Here is a 21,467-nt window from a genome sequence, read left to right as displayed (position 1 = left end):
TTAAATTTGGGAACGGTCATAAAAATTGTATGAGACGGAGTCTGAGTCACTTCCGCCTCCCCTGTGACGTAGTTCCGCTCCTCGCTGCGCTGTGTTTAGCACTGAGTGGCTGAGGCGCAGGAGGCGTTAGCTCTGAGGCTAACAGGATGAGCGCACTGCGGAAAGTCTTCAGCTACACAGCCGCCGTGGCAGCGCTGATTACCGGATACGCGTTCTGGAGGAGCCTCGGTCCCGAAGAGCAGCGGAACCAAGAACTACTGAAGGTACTGACCCGAGAGAAAACACACACACGCCCTTCCGCTTCCGCCTTTGCGGGGACTCGCTGACAAGCCTTCGTGTGCAACCACGTGACAAAAACAGTATGACGTATGCACCTGCCGCCATGTTGGATGATGTACAAATCCGGAGGCGTGTACATAAGTCTCATCTCATTATCTGTAGCCGCTTTATCCTTCTACAGGGTCGCAGGCGAGCTGGATCCTATCCCAGCTGACTACGGGCGAAAGGCGGGGTTCACCCTGGACAAGTCGCCAGGTCATCACAGGGCTGACACACAGACACAGACAACCATTCACACTCACATTCACACCTACGCTCAATTTAGAGTCACCAGTTAACCTAACCTGCATGTCTTTGGACTGTGGGGGAAACCGGAGCACCCGGAGGAAACCCACGCGGACACGGGGAGAACATGCAAACTCCGTGCAGAAAGGCCCTCTCCGGCCACGGGGCTCGAACCCGGACCTTCTTGCTGTGAGGCGACAGCGCTAACCACTACACCACCGTGCCGCCCTGTTTCATAGTCTTAACTGAATAATCTGTCCATGTACCAAATTTGGTTTCAACACGTGAAAGCGTTATTGAGCTATAACACTTTCACAAATTATAGCACCCCCCAGAGGTCAAAAGTCACCATATTTAATGAGTGCCCTCAGGATGGGGTCGAGTGTCTATGTACCATGAACTTGAGTCTATGAACTTGGAACGTCAAACCGTTCTTGAGATATGACCTCACTTCCTGTTTGGCGGCTTTGTCGCCGTTTTCGTTTGGCTGTGGCAGGCAAACACTTTGGAATTTCTAAATGGCTATAAGTAAGTTTTGTGGGGAATGGCCTGAAGATCATGTGTTCCAATTTTCATGACAATCGGGCTAAATTTGCGACTGCTGAAAATTTTGTTTCACTTTCAACAAAATCCAAAATGGCGGAAAATGACGTCATAGGTTGCGTTGAACTCGGCTTGACCCAAGGATTCCAATGGTACCTGATTTTTGAAAATCGGGCGTACAGTTCAAAAGTTACACTCATGGATGCAACTCCAAATTTGATCCATTGGTGGCGCTAGACCGCTTGACTTGCATACATGAAACTTGGTCAAATTAATCAGGGTGCCATCCCCAATGTGTGTGCAAAATTTCACAACTTTTTACCATACGGTTCTATAGGTTGCCATAGACTTCCATTACGGAAGAAACAATAATAAGAATACATAGAAGCAGCTTCGCTGCTAGACCCCCAAAAACATCACGAAGCAAGTAATACTGTTTTGTGCTAATTCTGTTTTCTTTTCAGAGACAAAGTAAAATTGCTCTCATCAAAAGGAAAAATCGATTGAGAAATTGCCAAAGTATGCTGTGCCTTGTGTAATCTTGTCAAGTTAAATCAGCTTCCAATATTTTTCCTCAAGTTCCACCAATTCACAAGTCTATTGCTCTGCTCCATCTGAGATATCTGTAACCCAGTGAGTTCCATCTGCTGGGAGGGGTTCAGGTCCAATTTCATTTGACTCTGGTACGTCTGTAAAACAAAAAGTGCATCAGTAAAACAAAGTTACTGGAACGGCATCGCTAATATCTCACCTGGCAAAGCTGACCCACATTGTTCTCTTTGTGTATCCAAACTCGCTAAGGTTTGCGCTGCTTCTAATCTAATCTGGGTATCTTGGCAGATCTTTCATTTATCCTGTTACTTCTTGATGCTGCAAGATGAGTTCTAATCTTGATCTTATCGTGTCCTAATGTGAGTGTTGGAGCCCAATCTGGATTTGTTTTATTGTGTTGGTTTGCCAGAGCTCCTGCAAGGTGAGAAGCAGAGTGTTCATGTTAAAGCTCAAAAGTTCAATCACTTAATCAGCAGAAAACACAGCTTTAATTAGCAATGCACTCTTCCCAGATATAAAGTAGTCACCACACGCGCGGGTGTAATTAGCTTTTTCCTCAGTTAAGTCCTTACAATGTATGTTTTTGAACCACATCGCGCTCTCTGGACAGGTCTCCATCTGTTTTGTTGCCATGTTTAATTATTTTGGGAATTCTGAAGAACTGTTTCTCTTTGTCACGAGTAGCGTTATTACTGCAATTATTTCCTACACACAAAGTAGGCATTATCTTACTTTAAAGGTAAAGAAATCAAAAGAAAATCACGATGCGTTGCAGCAGCTCACACATGAAGCACTGGTTCCTGGTTGTTGTTTCTCATCCAACATGGAGGACTTCTGGTTTGGAAAAAGAAGTGTGATGTCACATGCACATGAAGAATACACTCCCTCACAACTCAATGCTTCACCCCTTACACCACACCACACCACACCACCCCTGTCCCTTTTACACAGACGTCTTTTCCAGCTCTGTTTCCACCAGTTGCTCAGCTCAGAGGAGGAACAGCACACACCCTGTTCCACATTCAGACGCTTTATATAGAACATGAGGAGGAGTAAAAGCCAAAGATTCTCACCTGGAACAGACAGTAAAATGGGTCTTTGTGTTCTCCATTAGAACCTGCCGGAGTCCAATCCAGCTCGGATGGAGGAGAGCAGGAGGAGGAACGCTCAGATCATGGAGCTGCTCAAAGATGCTGCACAGACCAACGACAACATCGCTCGCACCTATGGCAGCCAGAAATAACCACGCCCACCTTCTAACTCAAGTCAAGTTTATTTCTATAGTGCTTTTAACAATAGACATTGTTGCAAAGCAGCTTTACAGAATTTGAATGATTTTAAACGAGAGCTAATTTTATCCCTAATCTGTCCCCACACCAACATGTGGGATGGGCGAAACACTTCTGATGGAGTGTGTGTGTGAGAAAGAGACCGAGACTCCACACACAGTCCGTCCCCACTCTGCTGTCCCATGCTGAATATCAGAACTCCATTTTTATCAGTCAGTGTGTTGTGGAGGAACTGTCCGTCTCTCTCTCTCTCGCTGATGAATGAAGGTGTTCATGAATAAAATACTGTTTATTTTATAAGGATAGCATTTTTCATTAAAAATGTGGATGTTTTAATTATTCTAATTAATGGTATGCAGAGCAGCATGAGGGCATAAATGTTGTCAGGAGGTTTATTGGTAATATTTGTCTTTATTAATAGAATGAAATGAATGCCGCAGGTCAGTGCTGAAGTGTTTGTGGATGTTCTGCGCAGCGTGTGCGCACAGCTGACGCGCTCGTGCTCTGTGGGTGACGTGTTTCCGGTGTGAAAGGTCAGAGCGCGTGAGTGTTTTTGGACGCTGCTGTTCAGTCGGTGATCTTTCCCCCCAGTCGGTTGATCAGATGTCCTCGCGCGTACCGGAAGTGTCCCGGAGCTGCTGGAGTTGCCGGTGGCTGTCCGGGGGCGCGCTGCTCTGTTCCGCGGCGTTTGTGGGCCAGAGCGCGCGCGCGTCCCTGCGCCGAGGAGCGCGCGCTTCCATAGGCCCCGCCCTCCAGCTCACCTTCGCCGCAGGTAAACCCGTTCACCGTCCACCTCAAACAGCCGCTTCCTCCCCGACACTCACCGTCAGAACTTGATCTGCTGTTAGTCTGCATGCAAACAGCCTGATTTATTAAAAATGCCGTGTCTGTGTCTGTAGGGTTAGCAGTGTGGGGTTTTGTGCTCATTGTGGATCCAGTGAGTAAAAACTCTCAGAAATCAACAGGATCGTGATGAAGCTCTGATGTGTGCAGTTCAGACAAACTGTGAATCCTGTGATGGAATAAATGTAGTAATATTTAATTAAAGTGGCTTTGTGTTTAAACTGCAGTGTTTATTATTTACTAACAGTAGTGATCAGTCTCTAAAGGCAGCTGGTCACAAACACATCACATCACCACCGGAGAGAGAGAGAGAGAGCTGTGAGCGAAACGGCGCCTGATGACCTCAATGTGGCCTTTACTGGGTGGTTGTTGTTTTAATCTGTATATTTTTGGAGTGAAGATAATGATTACGACGACTCTGGGTTTATTTTTAAAAAAATCACAAAGAGTATAGAGTTTTCTGTGTGATGAAATATTTGAAAGCTTTCAGACAGAAGAGCTAAATACATTTAACACAATTATTCTGACATTGAAATAAAGGCATCAAATCTTTAGTCTGAATTAATGCTCCATTTTATTTACGACTGTAAAAAAAATAAACACTGATGAACTTTCTATAATAAGCAGTAAGTGAGAATCTCATCTTTCTGTCTCATTCCAGTAAATGTTTAAAGGGCTGATGACACGAACATGACTCTATGCAATTTCTTAAATAAACTATACAACATGGCAAACATGTTAGATTTCTGTTATAATTACGTGAAAAGAAGCTGTTGTTGCACAAATATCCAACTTTTAATTGCACAGCGCAAGAAATCTGGGTCCGTGGCTCGCGGCCATGTTGTGACGTCAGCGGGAGAACACGCTGCGGTTCACTGGCTGTTCTACTCTGGTTCTACTCAATGGAAATGGCGCATGAAAACGCCGGTGAACTCTCTAGTGCTAGCTCTTCCTCTTCTGGGAGTCTAGAATTGTGTTGATCTCTTCCGAATAGAATCTATGATAGCCTACCCTCTTTACCCTTTGCCTCTCGTTGCTAGGCAGCAGTTACATGAAAGCTGCAAGCTTTCACAAGCAAATACATGACTGATATCACGCCGACTTTATGATTACATTTATGATTATCCTGTAGAATCTATAGCTCTACATACCTTTATCTTATGTCGTTTCACAACACATGTTCTGACAGGAGGACCGTCTTTGGATCCGGCATAGCTACTAGTAGACCCCCCTCCGGAATACTGGCAGTGTTGCCAGATTGGGAGGAATCCCGCCCAGTTGGGCGGTTCAGAGTGCATTTTGGTGGGTTTTGAACATATTTGGGCTGGAAAACTTCAGCATCTGGCAACAGATACTGCTGACGTTTTCCAGCCCAAAATATGTTCAAAACCCACCAAAATGCACTTGAAACTGCTCAACTGGGCGGGAAACCTCCCAATCTGGCAACACTGTATAGGCACTGCTGATGGTAGTAACACACGTTTGTGCTGAACTGAACACCCAAGAGGCGGCACGGTGGTGTAGTGGTTAGCGCTGTCGCCTCACAGCAAGAAGGTCCTGGGTTCGAGCCCCGGGGCCGGCGAGGGCCTTTCTGTGCGGAGTTTGCATGTTCTCCCCGTGTCCGCGTGGGTTTCCTCCGGGTGCTCCGGTTTCCCCCACAGTCCAAAGACATGCAGGTTAGGTTAACTGGTGACTCTAAATTGAGCGTAGGTGTGAATGTGAGTGTGAATGGTTGTCTGTGTCTATGTGTCAGCCCTGTGATGACCTGGCGACTTGTCCAGGGTGAACCCCGCCTTTCGCCCGTAGTCAGCTGGGATAGGATCCAGCTCGCCTGCGACCCTGTAGAAGGATAAAGCGGCTAGAGATAATGAATGAATGAATGAATGAATGAATGAACACCCAAGAGATTCCTTTAAGCTGGGAAGGGTGTCAAAACAATCCAAATCGAAGTGTTCAGAGCACAGGACGGATGTTGGTGAGGGCTCCCACTTGTCACGAGTGCACCTGACTTGCTTCACCCACTTCGCATGCAGCTCGGGATCTCTGGGAAACTTGAATAAACTTACCCCATCCTTGTGGGTTTTGGAGCAAAAGCCGGCAACACAACGCAAAGGCATAATAAGTATATATATATATATATATATATATATATATATATATATATATATAATGTATAATGATGATACTAATAATGATAAACTGAACACCTGTCGCATCAACAACAAACTGGTAAGTTAGGAGGAAGGTTCTTTCGCTGACGTCATATAGCTCCTCCTCCTCTTTCGTCTCCTGGGTGCTGCAGCCCCGTCAAATTTGCCCAAATAGCCGCGTTTTTTATCATAACTTGTAAAATAGGCGCCTTCGTGAATTAATATATGGATCATCGGGAATTACTTTTTATGTTATAAAACATCGCCAAAGATGTCAAAAACGTGTCATCAGCACTTTAAAGAGGTTTTCAATTAAACAACAAGCGGGTTCAGTAGGATGCGACTGTTTCCTTGCACATGCGCAGAAGGGGAAAACAAAATGGCGGCCCTGCTGCGCAGCGGCAGTGTGGCTGTGGGTCAGTGTGTGTGGAATAAAAACACATTAATTCACTCACTCAGGAGACTGTGTGCTGCAGCAGTGTGTTTACAGGTGAGTTTCGGACTTTAGGGTTAACCCTTTTCTGATGTTAAATGCGGACAGAACTGTGGACTTTAGCTCCGTTAGCCACATGCTAAATGTGTGACAGGAAAGTTTAAAACGGGTGTTTTTAATACAAACTAAAAATCTGATATTAATTGAAAGCTGCAGACAATTAACCTGTTTTTACCTGTGCAGATGTTGATGTGCAGATGTTGATGTGCAGATGTTGATGTGCAGATGTTGGTGTCGAAACAGCTCAGACTCAACTTTAACAAATGAGAAATTTTTGTCCAATAAATTCGGAGTAAAATGTTTAGCAAATCATGTATCCCTGATTTAAGTTCTGTATATAATCTCAAACTTATTGATTTATTTACTTATAGCAAATAAACAGATAACTTGGGAAAAGAATCTGATTCATCAACTACAATTACAGAATGCAAAACAGTGTAGTGTATTACATTAAAATATTATTGTTAAAAAGAGGAAGCATTTAATGTGAAAGACTCCATCTGCTCTCCTCTTGCTCCACTTCTCTCATCCTGCATTAAACTTCTGTGGGAATTAAACACATGCAAAATATTTATAGCCACTCATCCCTGAAAGATTTATTTTTATATTTTAATAACTTGTGTGAGAAATAGTTTACACACCATGTCAGTCGGGGAGAGTTTTATCTGCATAATCTGAAGAAAAATAAGTTTATTAAAGCAGAAGTAAACTCGGGTTCTGCTTTTCGGCCAACGTGGAGCCGGTTCTGTTCGGGAGTCTTTGAGCCTTGGTGCCAGCGAGCGACCCAGCCCACATTTCCACCGCTTTTGAGTGGAACCGTTTCTAGTCAAGGTTACATCTTGAGCAGAGGGCGTGGCACTACAGGAGTAAACGGTGGTAGTAGTAAGATGGCAAAGGGCGTTGATGACCTGCAAGCTTTTGTTCTGTGACTGTTTTCATGCAAGACACAAGCGTGGATTAATTCCTAACGATAAGCTGTAGAAACTCTCCAACCTCATGACGTGCCTGCTGATGTCATCATGGTTCACACTGGAAAAACTTTATTTTTGGTTGAGATGCTCTGAACGGTTCAAAATTTGGTGCGTGAACCAGAACAGAACCCGTTCTCTGCTGGTGAAAAAGGAATATCAGAGTTGGACCCAGACAGTGATGTCACAGTAATTATTTGATGCTCTTTGACATTGAGGTGATGTCATATTTTGTGGGTGGTGTTTAGTCACACAGCAGCTCGGATAGAGGAAGTTCTTCCATCACTGTAAGCACAGACGAGTTCTACTTTGTGGAGCAACTGATTCCCCCAACGCACATCCCACCTCCACCCAAACACACTGGCCCCGCCCCATCCGGCTGGACCCCACCTTCAGGTATACACACACCCTCACCCTCTTATTGAGGCAAGTAACAGTGGTGTTAGTGTACCCGTGATTAGTATAACTCTCAGATCAGTGTGTTTATTAATGTTGTGTATGATCTGCGTTTCACTGACTTCCCCCAGTGTCTCTTGAGATTTTTCTTTTCATGTATTGAAGACTTTATTTATTTTAGAAACACCTCCGTCGCTGCCCTACATGATCCGACGCTCCCGAATGCACAATATTCCCGTCTACTCTGACATTAAACACGGGAACCAGAAGAACACGGTCGTGCGTAAGGTGGAGGGAGACATCTGGGTGGGTTTAAAGTACTCACACGTGTGTTCTCTGGCTCTGTTCCTCTGAGTGTGTGATGAAGTGTTAGACACAAGTTATTTGTGTTGCAGGCTCTCGATAAAGATATAAAGGAACATCTGCAGCAGCTGATGGGCAGAGAGCCACCCACGAAGGTCAACGAGGTCACCAGAAGCATCCGTATTAAAGGCCAGTTTGATACAGAGCTGAAGGAGTGGCTGCTGAAGCTGGGCTTCTGATGAACATTGATGATGATGATGATGATATTAAATGTACCTGATTGTGATTAATTCAGAAATCTGAAATGTGTTTTTCACCACATTGAGTGTTCCTGATGTGTACAGCTGTGTGCAAATAAAGTTACACTGATGAACAAAAGCACTGCACTTTCCTCCTGATTCTTCAGCACCTCTCTGTTCTCTTACTGCTCACTACTTGTTTTTCTCCTCCAGAGGAGAGAGAGAGAGAGAGAGAGATGGAGAATCATTGCGTGTTTGTGGTCACAGAGAGTTCAGATGGTTATTCGGGATCAGATTAAATTTTATCCTGATTGTTTGTTTGGCTTTTTTTTTTAAACTGTAGAAAGTTCGGTAGAAATGTCGGCCCACAGAGGAACAGAACCAGGTTGATGGATAAACTGCGCAAAATCTGCGCTGCTTCTGTGCGAAACTCTTCCGGGTTTATTTCAATGTGACGTCATCAAGCCGCGACAGCGTCTCGCTTGCGTTTACTAACGTGGCAGGTGAGTTGTTTTTATTATTATTATAAAATCTCTATGACTTTAGTTAAAACATTTTATAATTGTCTTTTACAAATTTCTATTGAATAGGACAAATAAAACACGACCAGAGTCCGAAATTAAATATTTTATTGGAGATTTTTACGGAATGAGAAGACTAACAATCATTTAATGTTAATGTATTAATTTTCAGTAATTTATAAATATAACACAAACTTGTGCAGTTTAACATCTTGATGTCTGCAGTTTTATTATCGCATTTTAGTTATTTCTCCCCTAATACTGTTGTCATTTATTTCTTTTTATCTGTTTAACAATAAAATCAAAGCCACCCGTAGGAACAGAAGCAGCAGGCTGTGCGGTGCCTTTTATTGTAAATCAGTGCACAGTTTGACCAGCTGAACTATTTTTATGAAACAAAACCAAGCAATCAGAAAAAAACTGACCCAAAAAGAACACACTCAGGGTTTCTCTCCCCTCCCCTCCCCTCTCCCCTCCCCTCCCCTCCTCTCTCCCCTCCCCTCCCCTCCCCTCCTCTCTCCTCTCCCCTCCCCTCCTCTCAGGGTTTCTACCTCCTCCCCTCCCCTCCTCTCCTCTCCTCTCGTCTCAGGGTTTCTATCCCCTCCTCTCCCCTCCCCTCCTCTCCTCTCCTCTCGTCTCAGGGTTTCTACCTCCTCTCAGGGAGTTTTTCCTCTTACCACCGTCGCCTCAGATTTGTTCGTTCTGGACAAATTTGTAAACAGAAAAAAAATATCTGGAGTTAATTTATTTATCTGAAGCTGCTTTGTGATTGTGTTCATTCTTACAATCGCTGTCCAAATACAATTGAATCGTTTGAATACAAGCCCATTGTGAATTCCAGTGTGTGACTCTCTGATTATTCCTGAATCAGAGACTCGTATTCCGGTGCACCACTTCTTGTGTAAGAGCTGAGTAAAAGTTTCAGTGGTGATGTGTTTGTCGTGTGTCTCGGCAGTGCGTGATGGAGCGTTTGTGGAGCAGGAGGACGCCGGCATTTGTGAGATCGTTACTGATGGACATCTCAGTGAAGGAGGATGAGCTGGGCAGTGGGACAGAACTAGAACTGATGAGTGAAGGTGTAATTTCACTTCCTGTGAGTCCGGCTGCTGAGGACAAGAACGCATCATCCTCATTACAACCTTGTGGGTTGTGTCTCAGTAGCCCGGCACGTTACACTTGTCCTCGCTGTAATGTCCCCTACTGTGCACTGTCCTGTTACCGTGGTTCAGCTCACACGGTGTGTTCAGAGCAGTTTTATAAAGACTGTGTGACTCAGGAGCTGAGACGGTGTGGCAGGACGGAGCACGAGGACAAGATTCGCATGAGGGACATCCTGCTGAGGATGCAGCGGGCAGAAGGGGGGCTGGGCAGAGTCATGAGAGAGCTGATGGAGAACAGTGGCGGACAAGTGACTGAGAGGGACACGGAGACGCTAACGCTGCTGTCCAGACTAGCTGAGATTCAGATAGACGCAGAGGGAGGACACGAGGATGAGGTGCAAGAAATACTGCAGAGACTGGGACAGACAGACAGTGAGGGAGAGGATGCTGAGGAAGAGGAAGATGTTGTGATGAGGCTGTCGGGACTAAATATCGAGTCTCTGACTGAAGATGAGCTGTGGACGCTCCTGCCAGCGAAGGACAAGCAGAAGGTTGAGCAGCTGCTAAAAGACGGCGGGATCAGCGCTCTTGTTCCAATATGGCGGCCGTGGTGGGAGGAGCATGAGCGAGACCATGCAGTGCTGATTGAGGAACTCCAGCGTGAGGGACGTGCTGAAGAAACAAGCAGCGTGGTGGCAGAAGAGGACCGAGACATCCAGGGTTTGGACACAACATCAGAATCTCCATCACCACTGAAACAAGGAGTTCATAAGCAGAAGGTAAAACTGGAGGGAAGCAGAGAGGCTCCTCCTCCAATCACCTGTGAAATCCCACCCCTTTCCTCTCTTTGCTCTGCCTCTCCATCTCCACTGGTGAAGTTCAGCCTGGTGAACGTGCTGTACGGTTACGCATACATGCTCCGCCTCTTTAACGGAGACGTATCAGAGACGCAGCAACTGCTGGAGTTCACTCAGCTCCTTCTGCCCATATCGGAGTGTTTAGGACGCAGCCGGACGTTCAGCTCGTTCTCCGAGGCCCTGAGTGCTGCGATGGCGTCCGTCTCTGCAGAACACTGGGACTCGGACTTGGCACTGAGCGCAGTGGAAGGTGTGGCTCACATCCTGAGTGGCGCAAGCAAGGACGAGAGGGTGGGGTTCACCCTCTCTGCACTCGCTCAGCTTCGCTCGGTGTTCAGCAGGGCACGCACCGCAGCTCCCAGAGACCACGCCCCCTTCAGGAGGCTGTGTTTCCTGGCAGGGAAGAAATGCGAGTTCCTGCAGGCGTGGGCCAAAGAGAACACACACACGCTGAGGGTTTTAGCCTCATGGGCGTGGTCAGAATGTCAGAGACGGACAGGTGAGAGACAGGCGATGGAGAGAGACAGGAAGTGGGTGGAGGAGAGCAGGAAAAAAAGAATACAAGGGAAAGTGATGATTGAAGAGATTTAATCCATTTACAAAGTTAAAGAAATCTTGTTATAAAATCATAGCAATCGTGTAATATGTATTTAACAACAATGATTTAAAATGAATCTTGTTTTTCTTTCTCTCTCTCACACCTGTGTTCATTTTGTCACAGTAATAAACACAAACTTTTTCAGTTTGTTTCTTGCTGTCATTTCCTGAGCTGTTTTCCAGATGTTTCCTTAAATAGGAGGATCATGTGCACTACCTAGTACACGACTGTAGTCCACACGAGAGCAGAGTGTCCTCCTGACGTACAGCTGAGTGTCATGTGCTTAAAAAGTCCTGATTTGTCTGAAATTATATTTTATAAATGAAAATCTCTGATCATCTTGATATCAGCTCTGTCAGTCGATTAGTTTTGGGGGAAAATCTTTCCTGTTGGATAAAGTGTGTGTGTGTGTGTGTGTTAAACTCAGGGTTATGAACACAATCGTGTGAATGTGTCAGTTAACTGCAGAACAGCAGGGTTTAAATTTTAATCATTGAGGTTTTATCAGAAAAAGTGATGTGAATGTGTTCTAGTGAACCTCATGTGCAGGGTTTATTATAGAAATATCATTGTGATTTATATATATATATATATCTCTGTCTCACACACACGCGTCAATAGTGTTACACACAGGTGTGTGTGGGTACAGCAGTGAGACACTGTAATGAGCTCAGTAGACGTAGGGGATGATTCTGTAGGGCACTCGGCTGCAGTACTCCTCCCAGGCCGCTCCGTACTTCGCTCTGCACTGTCGCTCGTCTCGCGCCTCCCGGTGCACCAACAACACGCTGAAGTACAGCACGTAGAAGTACGGCAGGATGTGGGAGAACCCTGTGGGGGGACAGCAGGGAGTTACAGAGAAACGGTGTCAGTATTCAAAACTGTGACTATAAACCATCAAAATGTGTGTGTGTTCTGATAACTTTAACACTCTGTAGAACCTTTTCAAATAAAGAGCTGAACTAGTGAATTAGTCACGTTTTCCAGAGTTAAAGCAAAAACAGTAGATGCCAAATAAATTGATAGTGAAAAGGTTGATGACATAAAAAGGAACCCTTTCCCGCTGCAGTGCCATCAATGTGCAGGTGACTGTCGAGTTTATCGTCTAATTTGAAATGTTACATTTAGCTGCTTTTCTTTTCCTAGATTAGTGAACATATTACTCAAATCAAATACCAAATCAGAAACAGTCAGGATGGTATGTTGAGTTGAAATGAAATTAAAACTGAAAACAGTGATTTGTAAATAATCTGTGACCTGTATTTCACTCAGAACGAGACAACAGCATGTTATTTGGTGTTTTAATTAATCGGTTGTTTTTTTTAATAAAACACTTTTCAGTTTTGATTTTTACAACACATTTCATAAAAGTTGTTACAGTAAAATCATTCGCCACTTTATAACGCTCCCGTTCCTTCTCCCAACACGTAAAAGCTGTTTATGGACTGAAGACTCCAAGTGATGAAGTGTTGCAGGTGTTATTTTTGTCCCGTTCTTCCTGGAAACAGGTCTTAAGGTGCGGAACAGTTCGGGGTCGTCACTGTCATATTTATCATTCTAAATTCTCCACACATTCTCTTTTGGGGACAGAGGGGACACGCCCTCTTCTGCCACAGCCACGCCTTTGTAATGTGAGCAGAATGTGGGTTTGCATTCCATCCATCCATCCATTTTCTTCTGCTTACCCAAAGTCGGGTCATGGCGGCAGCAGGCTTAGCAGCGTGTTCTAGGTGTCCCTCTCCCCAGCAATACTTTCCAATTCCTCCTGGGGTATCCCAAGGCACTCCCAGGCCAGATGAGATGTATAATCTCTCCAGTGTGTTCTGGGTCTACTCCAAGGTCTCCTTCCAGTTGGACGTGCCTGGAAAACCCCCGAAGGAAGGCGCCCAGGTTCCACGTCCCAGTCACTAATCTGCGCTGCCGAGGATCAGCACACCCAGGCTCCCGCCATTGTCTGCTATCCAGCTCATAATGCACCCGACCCCCGTGCCTGTCCTTACAGGTGGTGAGCCCACATGGCGGCAGCTCCATGGACCAAGGCCCGGCCACCAGATGCTTGCAGGTGAGCTCCCCTCCCAGGTCTGGCTCCAGGAGGAGGCCCCAGTTTCCTGCTCCCAGGCGAGATGCTGCAACTCCTTTTTTGTCATTTCATTGGGGTCTTGAATCGCTCTTCGTCTGGTCTCTCCTCTGGAACCAATTTGCCTTGGGAGACCCTACCAGGGACTAATGCCCCAACAACACAGCTCCCAGGATCACCGGGACACCCAAACCCCTCCACCACATGAAGGTGGCGATACTTTGGAGGAGTTTTGCTTTGTCTTGTTGAAATCTCCCTGGAAAAGACGTCGTCTTGAAGGCAGCAGATGTCACTCCAAAATCTCAGTGTACTTTTCTGCATTAATGCTCCATCACAGAAGTGTAAGTTACCTTTGTTAAGGGCACTGACCCAACACCATACCATGACACCAGGTTCCTTGAATCGTTTACTGATATTATGCACCGTAGAGGGTAACAGATCCAAATCCCTTCCTATCTTTCTTTGAGGAACATTGGTTTTAAACTTTTCAATAATTTTCTCAGGCATCTGTTGATAAACTGGAGATCCTCGGCCCGTCTTCACTCCTCAAACACTCGGCCTTTCCGGGATACTGATTTTGTACCAAGTCATGATTACAGTCACTTGTTGACATCACCTGTTTCACGTCACATCATTATTTAATTGCTGTACCTCATTACTAGCCCTAAATTGCCCCAACTTTTTTTTTCGGAATGTGTTGCAGGTCTGAAACGCAGGAATGGATGTATATTAACAAATGAAATGAAGTTGACCAGCAAAACACAAAATATCTCAGGTTCATTCTGTCTGCAATGAAATACAAGCCAAAGTACATTTACAAATCACTGCTTTCCTTTTTATTTGGATTTCCCACACCATCCCAACTTTTTCTGATTTGGAGTTGTATACTGTATGTAATATATAATGTACATTTTTAAAACTTCACTCAGTATGATCATCATCTAATAGTGCACACACTTTCTGTTGGAGCGCTTTTTCTTAAATTTGTCCTGTTCTACACTCAGAATCAGTTCTTATTGTTAAACTGGCGGGACATTCTAAGATACAATAAAAAAATTAATAGCTTTAGTTTACAGCCCGGGCGGCACGGTGGTGTAGTGGTTAGCGCTGTCGCCCTTCAACGCTCAGGAGTATATTGGTGTGGCCTGAGCAGAATCTGAGTTTGCCATCCGTGTGTGTGTGTTGGACCGACCACAGGGCAGAGACCAAGCGAGTGCCATCAGAAGATCTCCGAGGTAATTGGGGTGTCTGACAAACCCCCACCATCCCGACACAAGCAACCGTTTTCCTGTTGCCGTGGCAATCGTCTCTAAATCTACAACAACATGAACATAAAGGAGCTCAGGACGACACAGGATTAGGGTTCCTCTGTTGGTATGTTTATTATATTCAGGTGTGTGTTTGGGACTCACGCTGGACGCTGGTGTGTGTCGGGTCTCTCCTAAACTGGTTCTTCTGAGAGTTGGATTTGCGGAAGATATAATATCCGATTCCTGAAAGCAGAACAAACGCGTGTTGTGGATTCATGCTCTGCAGTGTTAGTGTCCATCAGCACAGGGCGTGTCCTCAATTACCATTAAGCAAACTAATGCCAAGGGCACTGAAGGGAGTGAGGGTATGAGGATGTGACACTAGGAATGCTGCCTGGAGGCCGTATGTAAAGGGAACCCAAACCAAATCACCAAACACCAACATGAAGCCAAATCCATCATGCACAATGTCCATGGTGCTCAACACTGCCTCCTGCAGGGCGGAGTCACACACACACACACACACACACAACCAGGCTGAGTGTGCAATATAATGCCCGCTTACTATTCACTACACAGAGCACAAATTAAATCTCACCATGTAACAAAACATACTGTTGCCCTGTTTAGTACCCTTGGTAGTGCCCTGTTTAGTGCCCTTGGTAGTGCCCTGTTTAGTACCCTTGGTAGTGCCCTTGGTAGTGCCCTGTTTAGTGCCCTTGGTAGTGCCCTGTGTAGTGCCCTAACTTCGTTCCACAGAGCGTCAGTGACGTAGAGCAGTTGGAAGGTGTTCACCAGCAGCATTGACACTGATGGAGATCCTCTGAGCTCCACCTCCTTCAGGAACATCGCCACATTCAACACCACCTAATACACACACACACACACACACACACATTTTTAAGAAAATGTACGTGTGCGGATACAGCTGATGGAAACAGAAGTGAGAGTATGTGTTTATCTTTCCATGAATATCATCTTCTTCCAGTCCAGTTTTTACCACGTCCCCGAGTGTATAAAGTGTGTGTGTGTGTGTGTGTGTGTGTGTGCACATACACTTACCCAGCCAATTAATCCCGGCCGCAGCTCACAGAAATATTTCAGATCGAAGGAGCTGATACGCGGGTTTAACTCCCGTCCCATAAAGAAATCATACACAGCGTGACCTACACACACACAACCACTGGTTTTTGTTTTTTTCCTTCTTCTAGCTTGTGTACAGTAATCAGGCAGTAATGGTGTTTAACAGTGTTCTGTTGATTTCAGTGCAGGTTTGTGTTTAAACTCCATTTCCCATCATGCCCCTGTGCTCTGACCTGTGTTTCCTCCGAGCGCTAGTGCATGTGCAGGGGCCCAGAAGGAGCGCGTGAACAGGTACAGGGAGAGCACGAAGGCCACGCCCATTGCACACACCGCCAATGGCACAATCAGCTCATAGAGGAGAGCCAGGGGTACGCCCATGCACACACACACACACACCAACACAGCTGTCACGCACAGCGCATGGAACCCTTAAACACACACAGCAACGCAGCCATTACACACAGTACATGGTACCCTGAAAAACACACAGCAGACCCACAGGATTGTGGGATATGATAAAGAGAACCATGTTACCATTTATTGGATATTTCAGTCTGCTTCCGTCCCTCAGGACTAAACCCTTTGATACCTGGAGAGAGAAAACACACTACGTTCTGTGCATTCACACTGTGTGTGTGTGTGTGTACACTCACCTTGCCCACTGGGAGCAGGTAGAGCAGAACGTGTGTGCTGATCCACACAGTGACGATGATCATGGCTCGAGGGTCATAGAGATTAGAGTGGGGGGGCAGTGGGAGGGGCCAGCGGAGCACAGCACCCTCCTCAGACACACACACACTCAACAGGAAGAGCACAGTGAAGGGGAGGAGCACTATTAGACATGCAGCACCTAAACACACACAGATACAGATGTGTACATAAACACGCACACACGTCTCCTTCACACCTGGCATTAACATGCGTCCCTGCGTGATCGGGTCACAATCGGACAGCACCAAATCCAAGTGCAAACAGGGTCCAGTGTGTTTCAAAGACGCTGTGTGATGTGATCACTCCATTCAGAGGTGGTCTGTGACACGTTCAGCCACAGCATATCTCTAGTGTGAACACATGAATGCATCTCACTGCATCCCAGACAGCTACAAAAGACCGACTAAGCGACTGGATCACCGCCTTCCCTGGGAAAACCGTAATTGTTCTGAGACTGCGTGGAAATGGTGGTGAGCTGTCGAGTTCTCTGCTGCGAGGCTGATGGATAAATATGATGCTGAAACAGCAGAAACGAAAGCAGCTGATTTTCATAACTTCTCTCATTCATTGATAAGTTTTGGTTGCAGACCACAAGATTAAAATGGTAGAAAGAGTTTATACAGGTACATGTACAGAGCCACTGGGGGGGTGAATTACTGTGTAGCCGCAAGTGAGTCATGCAAAAAATACAAGACCAGTAACTCATGGCCACAATTTCATGAGGCGTGGGAACATGATGACTAATGTGTGTCTGTCTTAATAAGATTTGGCCACAAGATACAGAATGTGCTGTTTACTGACAGCCCCAAGCGAGCTCCATCAGACTGTTCTCACTCACGCAGCATGGATACATTTCATTTCATTCTTGGGATGAATTATAATGAGAGAAAATTCACAGGACATTTGTGCCTTAAAATAAATACAGTGGAAGACCGATGGGCGTCACGGTGGTGTAGTGGCTATCACTTTCACAGCAAGAAGGTTCTGGGTCCAAATCCCATGGCTGATGGGGGCCTTTCTGTGTGGAGTTTGCATGTTCTCCCTGTGTGTGATGTGACGTTTCCACAGAAATCTAAAATCTCATATCTCACCTCTTACTGCTGTGTTTGTCTGCATTACTGATGGACTGACACACTCGTGAAAACACACGCAATGTAAAAGTGTGTGATGATAATGTTCACTCTTTGTGTGTGTGGGTGGGTGTGTGTGTGTGTTCCTCTGGGTGCTCCGGTTTCCCCCACAGTCCAAAGGCATACAGATTTGGTAAAATCCCCAGCCACTGGGGTTGTAGAAGCCAGTGCATACTGAGTGCTGGTACCAAGCCCAGATAGACTGGGGAGGGTTACGGCAGGACGAGCATCCAGTGTAAAATTTATGCCAAATCAAATATGAGGATCAGATCTGCTGTGGTGACCCCTAATGGGAACAGACAGAGGAAGAAGAAAAAGAAGACTGATGTAATAAACATGTATGTCAGCCTTTCTCTAGCAGAAGCGATGCATGAAATCTGATCCAAAATGCTCAGTAGAGAAACGTCCATAGTGCCAGGTGTGAACGGCGACACCTCTCGACTGTACAGTTCTGATCCGATCACGCAGGACACTAATGCCAGGTGTGAACAGGACCACAGATACAGATGTGTACATAAATATACACTGTGTCTTACCTGTTGCCCCTCCAAACTCGGTGTCAGTGGTGTGTGGTGCTTTGTGTTTGTTGGACTTCATCCTGTTGATGATCAGAGCAGAAAGCATTATCTCCTCACACACACTCTTAATTTAATCAATTACACAGTTAGTGCAAAACTGGTGGTGATACACTTCCATTACTTTCACGACATTAGGGTTAGACCTGCAGGAGTAAAGTGCAGACACTGAACACAGCTGATAAACTAATGTTTGTGGGAAAACAGACTTCAACTTTTTAACAAATTGATTTTTGACTAATAAACACTGATAGAGGGATATAATTCTATTTATATTTGGGATATTATGTATTATTAGCATTATTATTAGTCTTAAGTATTAAAAATTCAAAAATAAGATCTGGGGAAACACACACACACAGTGCCCTCCACAATTATCTCATCAAAAGGTAAATTAGTGGATGAGTTTCTTGCCTTCTCAATGTGTTTGAGATCTCATCTCATTATCTGTAGCCGCTTTATCCTGTTCTACAGGGTCGCAGGCGAGCTGGAGCCTATCCCAGCTGACTATGGGCGAAAGGCGGGGTTCACCCTGGACAAGTCGCCAGGTCATCACAGGGCTGACACATAGACACAGACAACCATTCACACTCACATTCACACCTACACTCAATTTAGAGTCACCAGTTAACCTAACCTGCATGTCTTTGGACTGTGGGGGAAACCGGAGCACCCGGAGGAAACCCACGCGGACACGGGGAGAACATGCAAACTCCACACAGAAAGGCCCTCGCCGGCCACGGGGCTCGAACCCAGGACCTTCTTGCTGTGAGGTGACAGTGCTAACCACTACACCACCGTGCCGCCCAATCATAATACAGTAAATAACCCTGTTCCACAACTGCAGTAATCCATCTTCCATCAAGAACCGAACAACTGAGTAAAGAGAAACAAAATCCATCATTACTTTAAGACATGACGTGACTTTTAATGAATAAAAATAAAGAAACACTGAATTAGAAGGGGGTGTCCAAACCTTTGACAGGTACTGTAGCTACACTAGCTGAAGTTTATAATATCATAATTTTCATTCATGAATTTAATATAAAAATAACAAGAAATCATACCGCAAACACTTTCAACTCTTCTTTATGTTTATTTTATATAAAATATTTATTTTTGGTTTATTTTGCAATATCTAACTGTGTGTGTGTGTGTGTGTGTGTGTGTTTCCCTACCTTACCCCTGCGCGCGCGGACAGGATCTGGTCACAGCAGCTGGATGCCGGAGGCCGGGTCAAGTTCATAGCTCCGCCCCCAACACGAGTTAATGATTTTTAACTGACCAATAAAAATCCAGTGGAACAGTGGAAAATCCAATCACAAGAGCGTGGAGCGGGGAACAGTGAGCCAATGAGAACACAGAGCACAACCAAATATCCACGCCCCACCCATTATTTGACCAATGCCAGAGCAGCGTGAGGGCTCAACCTGCGTGGTGACGTCACTGTTAGCTGGACCAATCACATCGCGCTGTTCAATCCGGGCATTGTGATTACACCCTCGCGAGCTCACTGGCTCAGACAGATGTGTGAGAATTTCTTCAGCTCTCAATTTAAATACAGTTTGTTTCCTGATTCACTGCTGATAAATAATAATTATACAGATTTATAAAATATATCTTCGTTTTGTTCTGCTGCAAAAGACCTCATTTTATTATCTTTTGTAATTTCCGACTTAATAATAATAATAATAATAATAATAATAATAGCAGCACGGTGGTGTAGTGGTTAGCGCTGTCGCCTCACAGCAAGAAGGTCCGGGTTCGAGCCCCGGGGCCGGCGAGGGCCTTTCTGTGCGGAGTTTGCATGTTCTCCCCGTGTCCGCGTGGGTTTCCTCCGGGTGCTCCGGTTTCCCCCACAGTCCAAAGACATGCAGGTTAGGTTAACTGGTGACTCTAAATTGAGCGTAGGTGTGAATGTGAGTGTGAATGGTTGTCTGTGTCTATGTGTCAGCCCTGTGATGACCTGGCGACTTGTCCAGGGTGAACCCCGCCTTTCACCCGTAGTCAGCTGGGATAGGATCCAGCTCGCCTGCGACCCTGTAGAACAGGATAAAGCGGCTACAGATAATGAGATGAGATGAGATAATAATAAAGAAAGGGATAAAAACAAAGTGTGAAAGAAAAGGAAGAAATCTGTTCGTTTTTAATAAAGCGACGTTCCATCCAGGTTCTTTGACCAGCAGGGGGCGATACAACACCTCTACACTCTCGTTGTGTGTGTGTGTGTGTCAGAACCAGGCTGTGTGGGTGTATAGAGTACAGATTGATAGTCTGAAAGGTGGATAGACAGATAATCAGATAGACAGGTGTGTTATTAATAAATGAGCTCATCAGCCTGTCTCACACCTTCTCACTCACACATCACATCCCTGTGTTCAGTATCTATGGTGACCTGGAGAGCACATCACTTCCTGTCCCTGTATGAGGAAGTGTGTGTGTGTGTGTGTGTGTGGTGTTGAACAACACTGAACCTGTCTGTGCACACACCTTATTCCTCACTCACTACCAACCTCTCTCTCTCTCTCTCTCTCTCTCTCCCTCCAGTAATACAGATGCCCAGTTCTGTTGCCATGACACCCAGTTTTTCCCACTGGTGCAGCACTGAACTCTTTCAGTGTGTGTGTGTGTGTGTGTGTGTGTGTGTAAGAGAGTTTGAGTGATCCTGATTAGTGTGTTTAAAAATGCAAATTGGCTGGTTTTCTGCTTTCATAATCTCCCCTCTCACCTGTGCGTGTGTGTGTTAGGTTTCACACGTCTACTGAGAATGCTAATCAGCTCTGTGATGCAGTGTGAGAATCTCTCACACACACACACACACACACACACACACACACACACACACACACACACACAGATATGACCTGAGTCTTCCTCTGACCCTTAACCTTTATGCTTAAACACTTCAGCCCCAGATGGTTTGTGTCTGATTTCCGGTTGGTGTTTGCTGGTTCTGTTCCTGACGTGAGTGACTCTGTGTTCCAGCTCACTGTGACGTTTCCACAGAAATCTAAAATCTCATATCTCACCTCTTACTGCTGTGTTTGTCTGCATTACTGATGGACTGACACACTCGTGAAAACACACGCAATGTAAAAGTGTGTGATGATAATGTTCACTCTTTGTGTGTGTGGGTGTGTGTGTGTAGTGTTACTGTGGCTTCTCAGGGCTGTTAGATCATCACACTCTACTGTCCTGTAAGAACCAAGTGTCAGTCTCACACAT

General features: G+C 45.4%; 4 protein-coding genes across 6 annotated transcripts; 3 read left to right on the top strand and 1 right to left on the bottom strand.

Moving 5' to 3' along the window:
• The first annotated feature begins 72 nt into the window (after positions 1-72).
• LOC132873560 (ubiquinol-cytochrome-c reductase complex assembly factor 3) lies at positions 73-3,538 on the top strand. 2 transcript variants are annotated; one of them, XR_009651574.1, is made up of 3 exons: positions 73-263; positions 2,774-3,215; positions 3,370-3,538. XR_009651574.1 is itself a non-coding variant. In XM_060909249.1 (2 exons), exons 1-2 carry the CDS (start codon positions 147-149, stop codon positions 2,900-2,902), a joined length of 246 nt encoding a protein of 81 aa, XP_060765232.1. In that variant the 5' UTR covers positions 73-146; the 3' UTR covers positions 2,903-3,248. The 2 variants fall into 2 exon arrangements, 1 of the variants encoding a protein (XP_060765232.1); XM_060909249.1 differs by lacking the exon at positions 3,370-3,538 and having other exon boundaries at positions 2,774-3,248.
• A 2,646-nt stretch (positions 3,539-6,184) lies between these two features.
• mrpl49 (mitochondrial ribosomal protein L49) lies at positions 6,185-8,479 on the top strand. The gene is made up of 4 exons (XM_060909213.1): positions 6,185-6,431; positions 7,651-7,798; positions 7,980-8,104; positions 8,194-8,479. The coding sequence occupies exons 1-4, from the start codon at positions 6,279-6,281 to the stop codon at positions 8,338-8,340; spliced, it is 573 nt and encodes a 190-aa protein (XP_060765196.1). The 5' UTR covers positions 6,185-6,278; the 3' UTR covers positions 8,341-8,479.
• Positions 8,480-8,579: 100 nt separating this feature from the next.
• znhit2 (zinc finger, HIT-type containing 2) lies at positions 8,580-11,560 on the top strand. Its single transcript, XM_060909210.1, has 2 exons — positions 8,580-8,843; positions 9,817-11,560. The coding sequence occupies exon 2, from the start codon at positions 9,823-9,825 to the stop codon at positions 11,407-11,409; it is 1,587 nt and encodes a 528-aa protein (XP_060765193.1). The 5' UTR covers positions 8,580-8,843; positions 9,817-9,822; the 3' UTR covers positions 11,410-11,560.
• On the bottom strand, positions 11,183-19,484 carry tm7sf2 (transmembrane 7 superfamily member 2). 2 transcript variants are annotated; one of them, XM_060909211.1, is made up of 11 exons: positions 19,421-19,484; positions 18,204-18,265; positions 16,480-16,676; positions 16,361-16,415; positions 16,060-16,254; positions 15,806-15,909; positions 15,491-15,610; positions 15,068-15,236; positions 14,906-14,986; positions 14,686-14,808; positions 11,183-12,247 (listed from the first exon to the last, which is right to left on the bottom strand). In XM_060909211.1, the coding sequence occupies exons 2-11, from the start codon at positions 18,262-18,264 to the stop codon at positions 12,087-12,089; spliced, it is 1,266 nt and encodes a 421-aa protein (XP_060765194.1). In that variant the 5' UTR covers position 18,265; positions 19,421-19,484; the 3' UTR covers positions 11,183-12,086. The 2 variants fall into 2 exon arrangements, with proteins under 2 accessions (XP_060765194.1, XP_060765195.1); XM_060909212.1 differs by having other exon boundaries at positions 15,539-15,610.
• Positions 19,485-21,467: the final 1,983 nt, after the last annotated feature.

Source organism: Neoarius graeffei, chromosome 25 (genome assembly GCF_027579695.1).
Source record: "Neoarius graeffei isolate fNeoGra1 chromosome 25, fNeoGra1.pri, whole genome shotgun sequence".
Lineage (NCBI taxonomy): Eukaryota > Metazoa > Chordata > Actinopteri > Siluriformes > Ariidae > Neoarius > Neoarius graeffei.
This window is presented reverse-complemented; position numbering and strand designations above follow the sequence as displayed.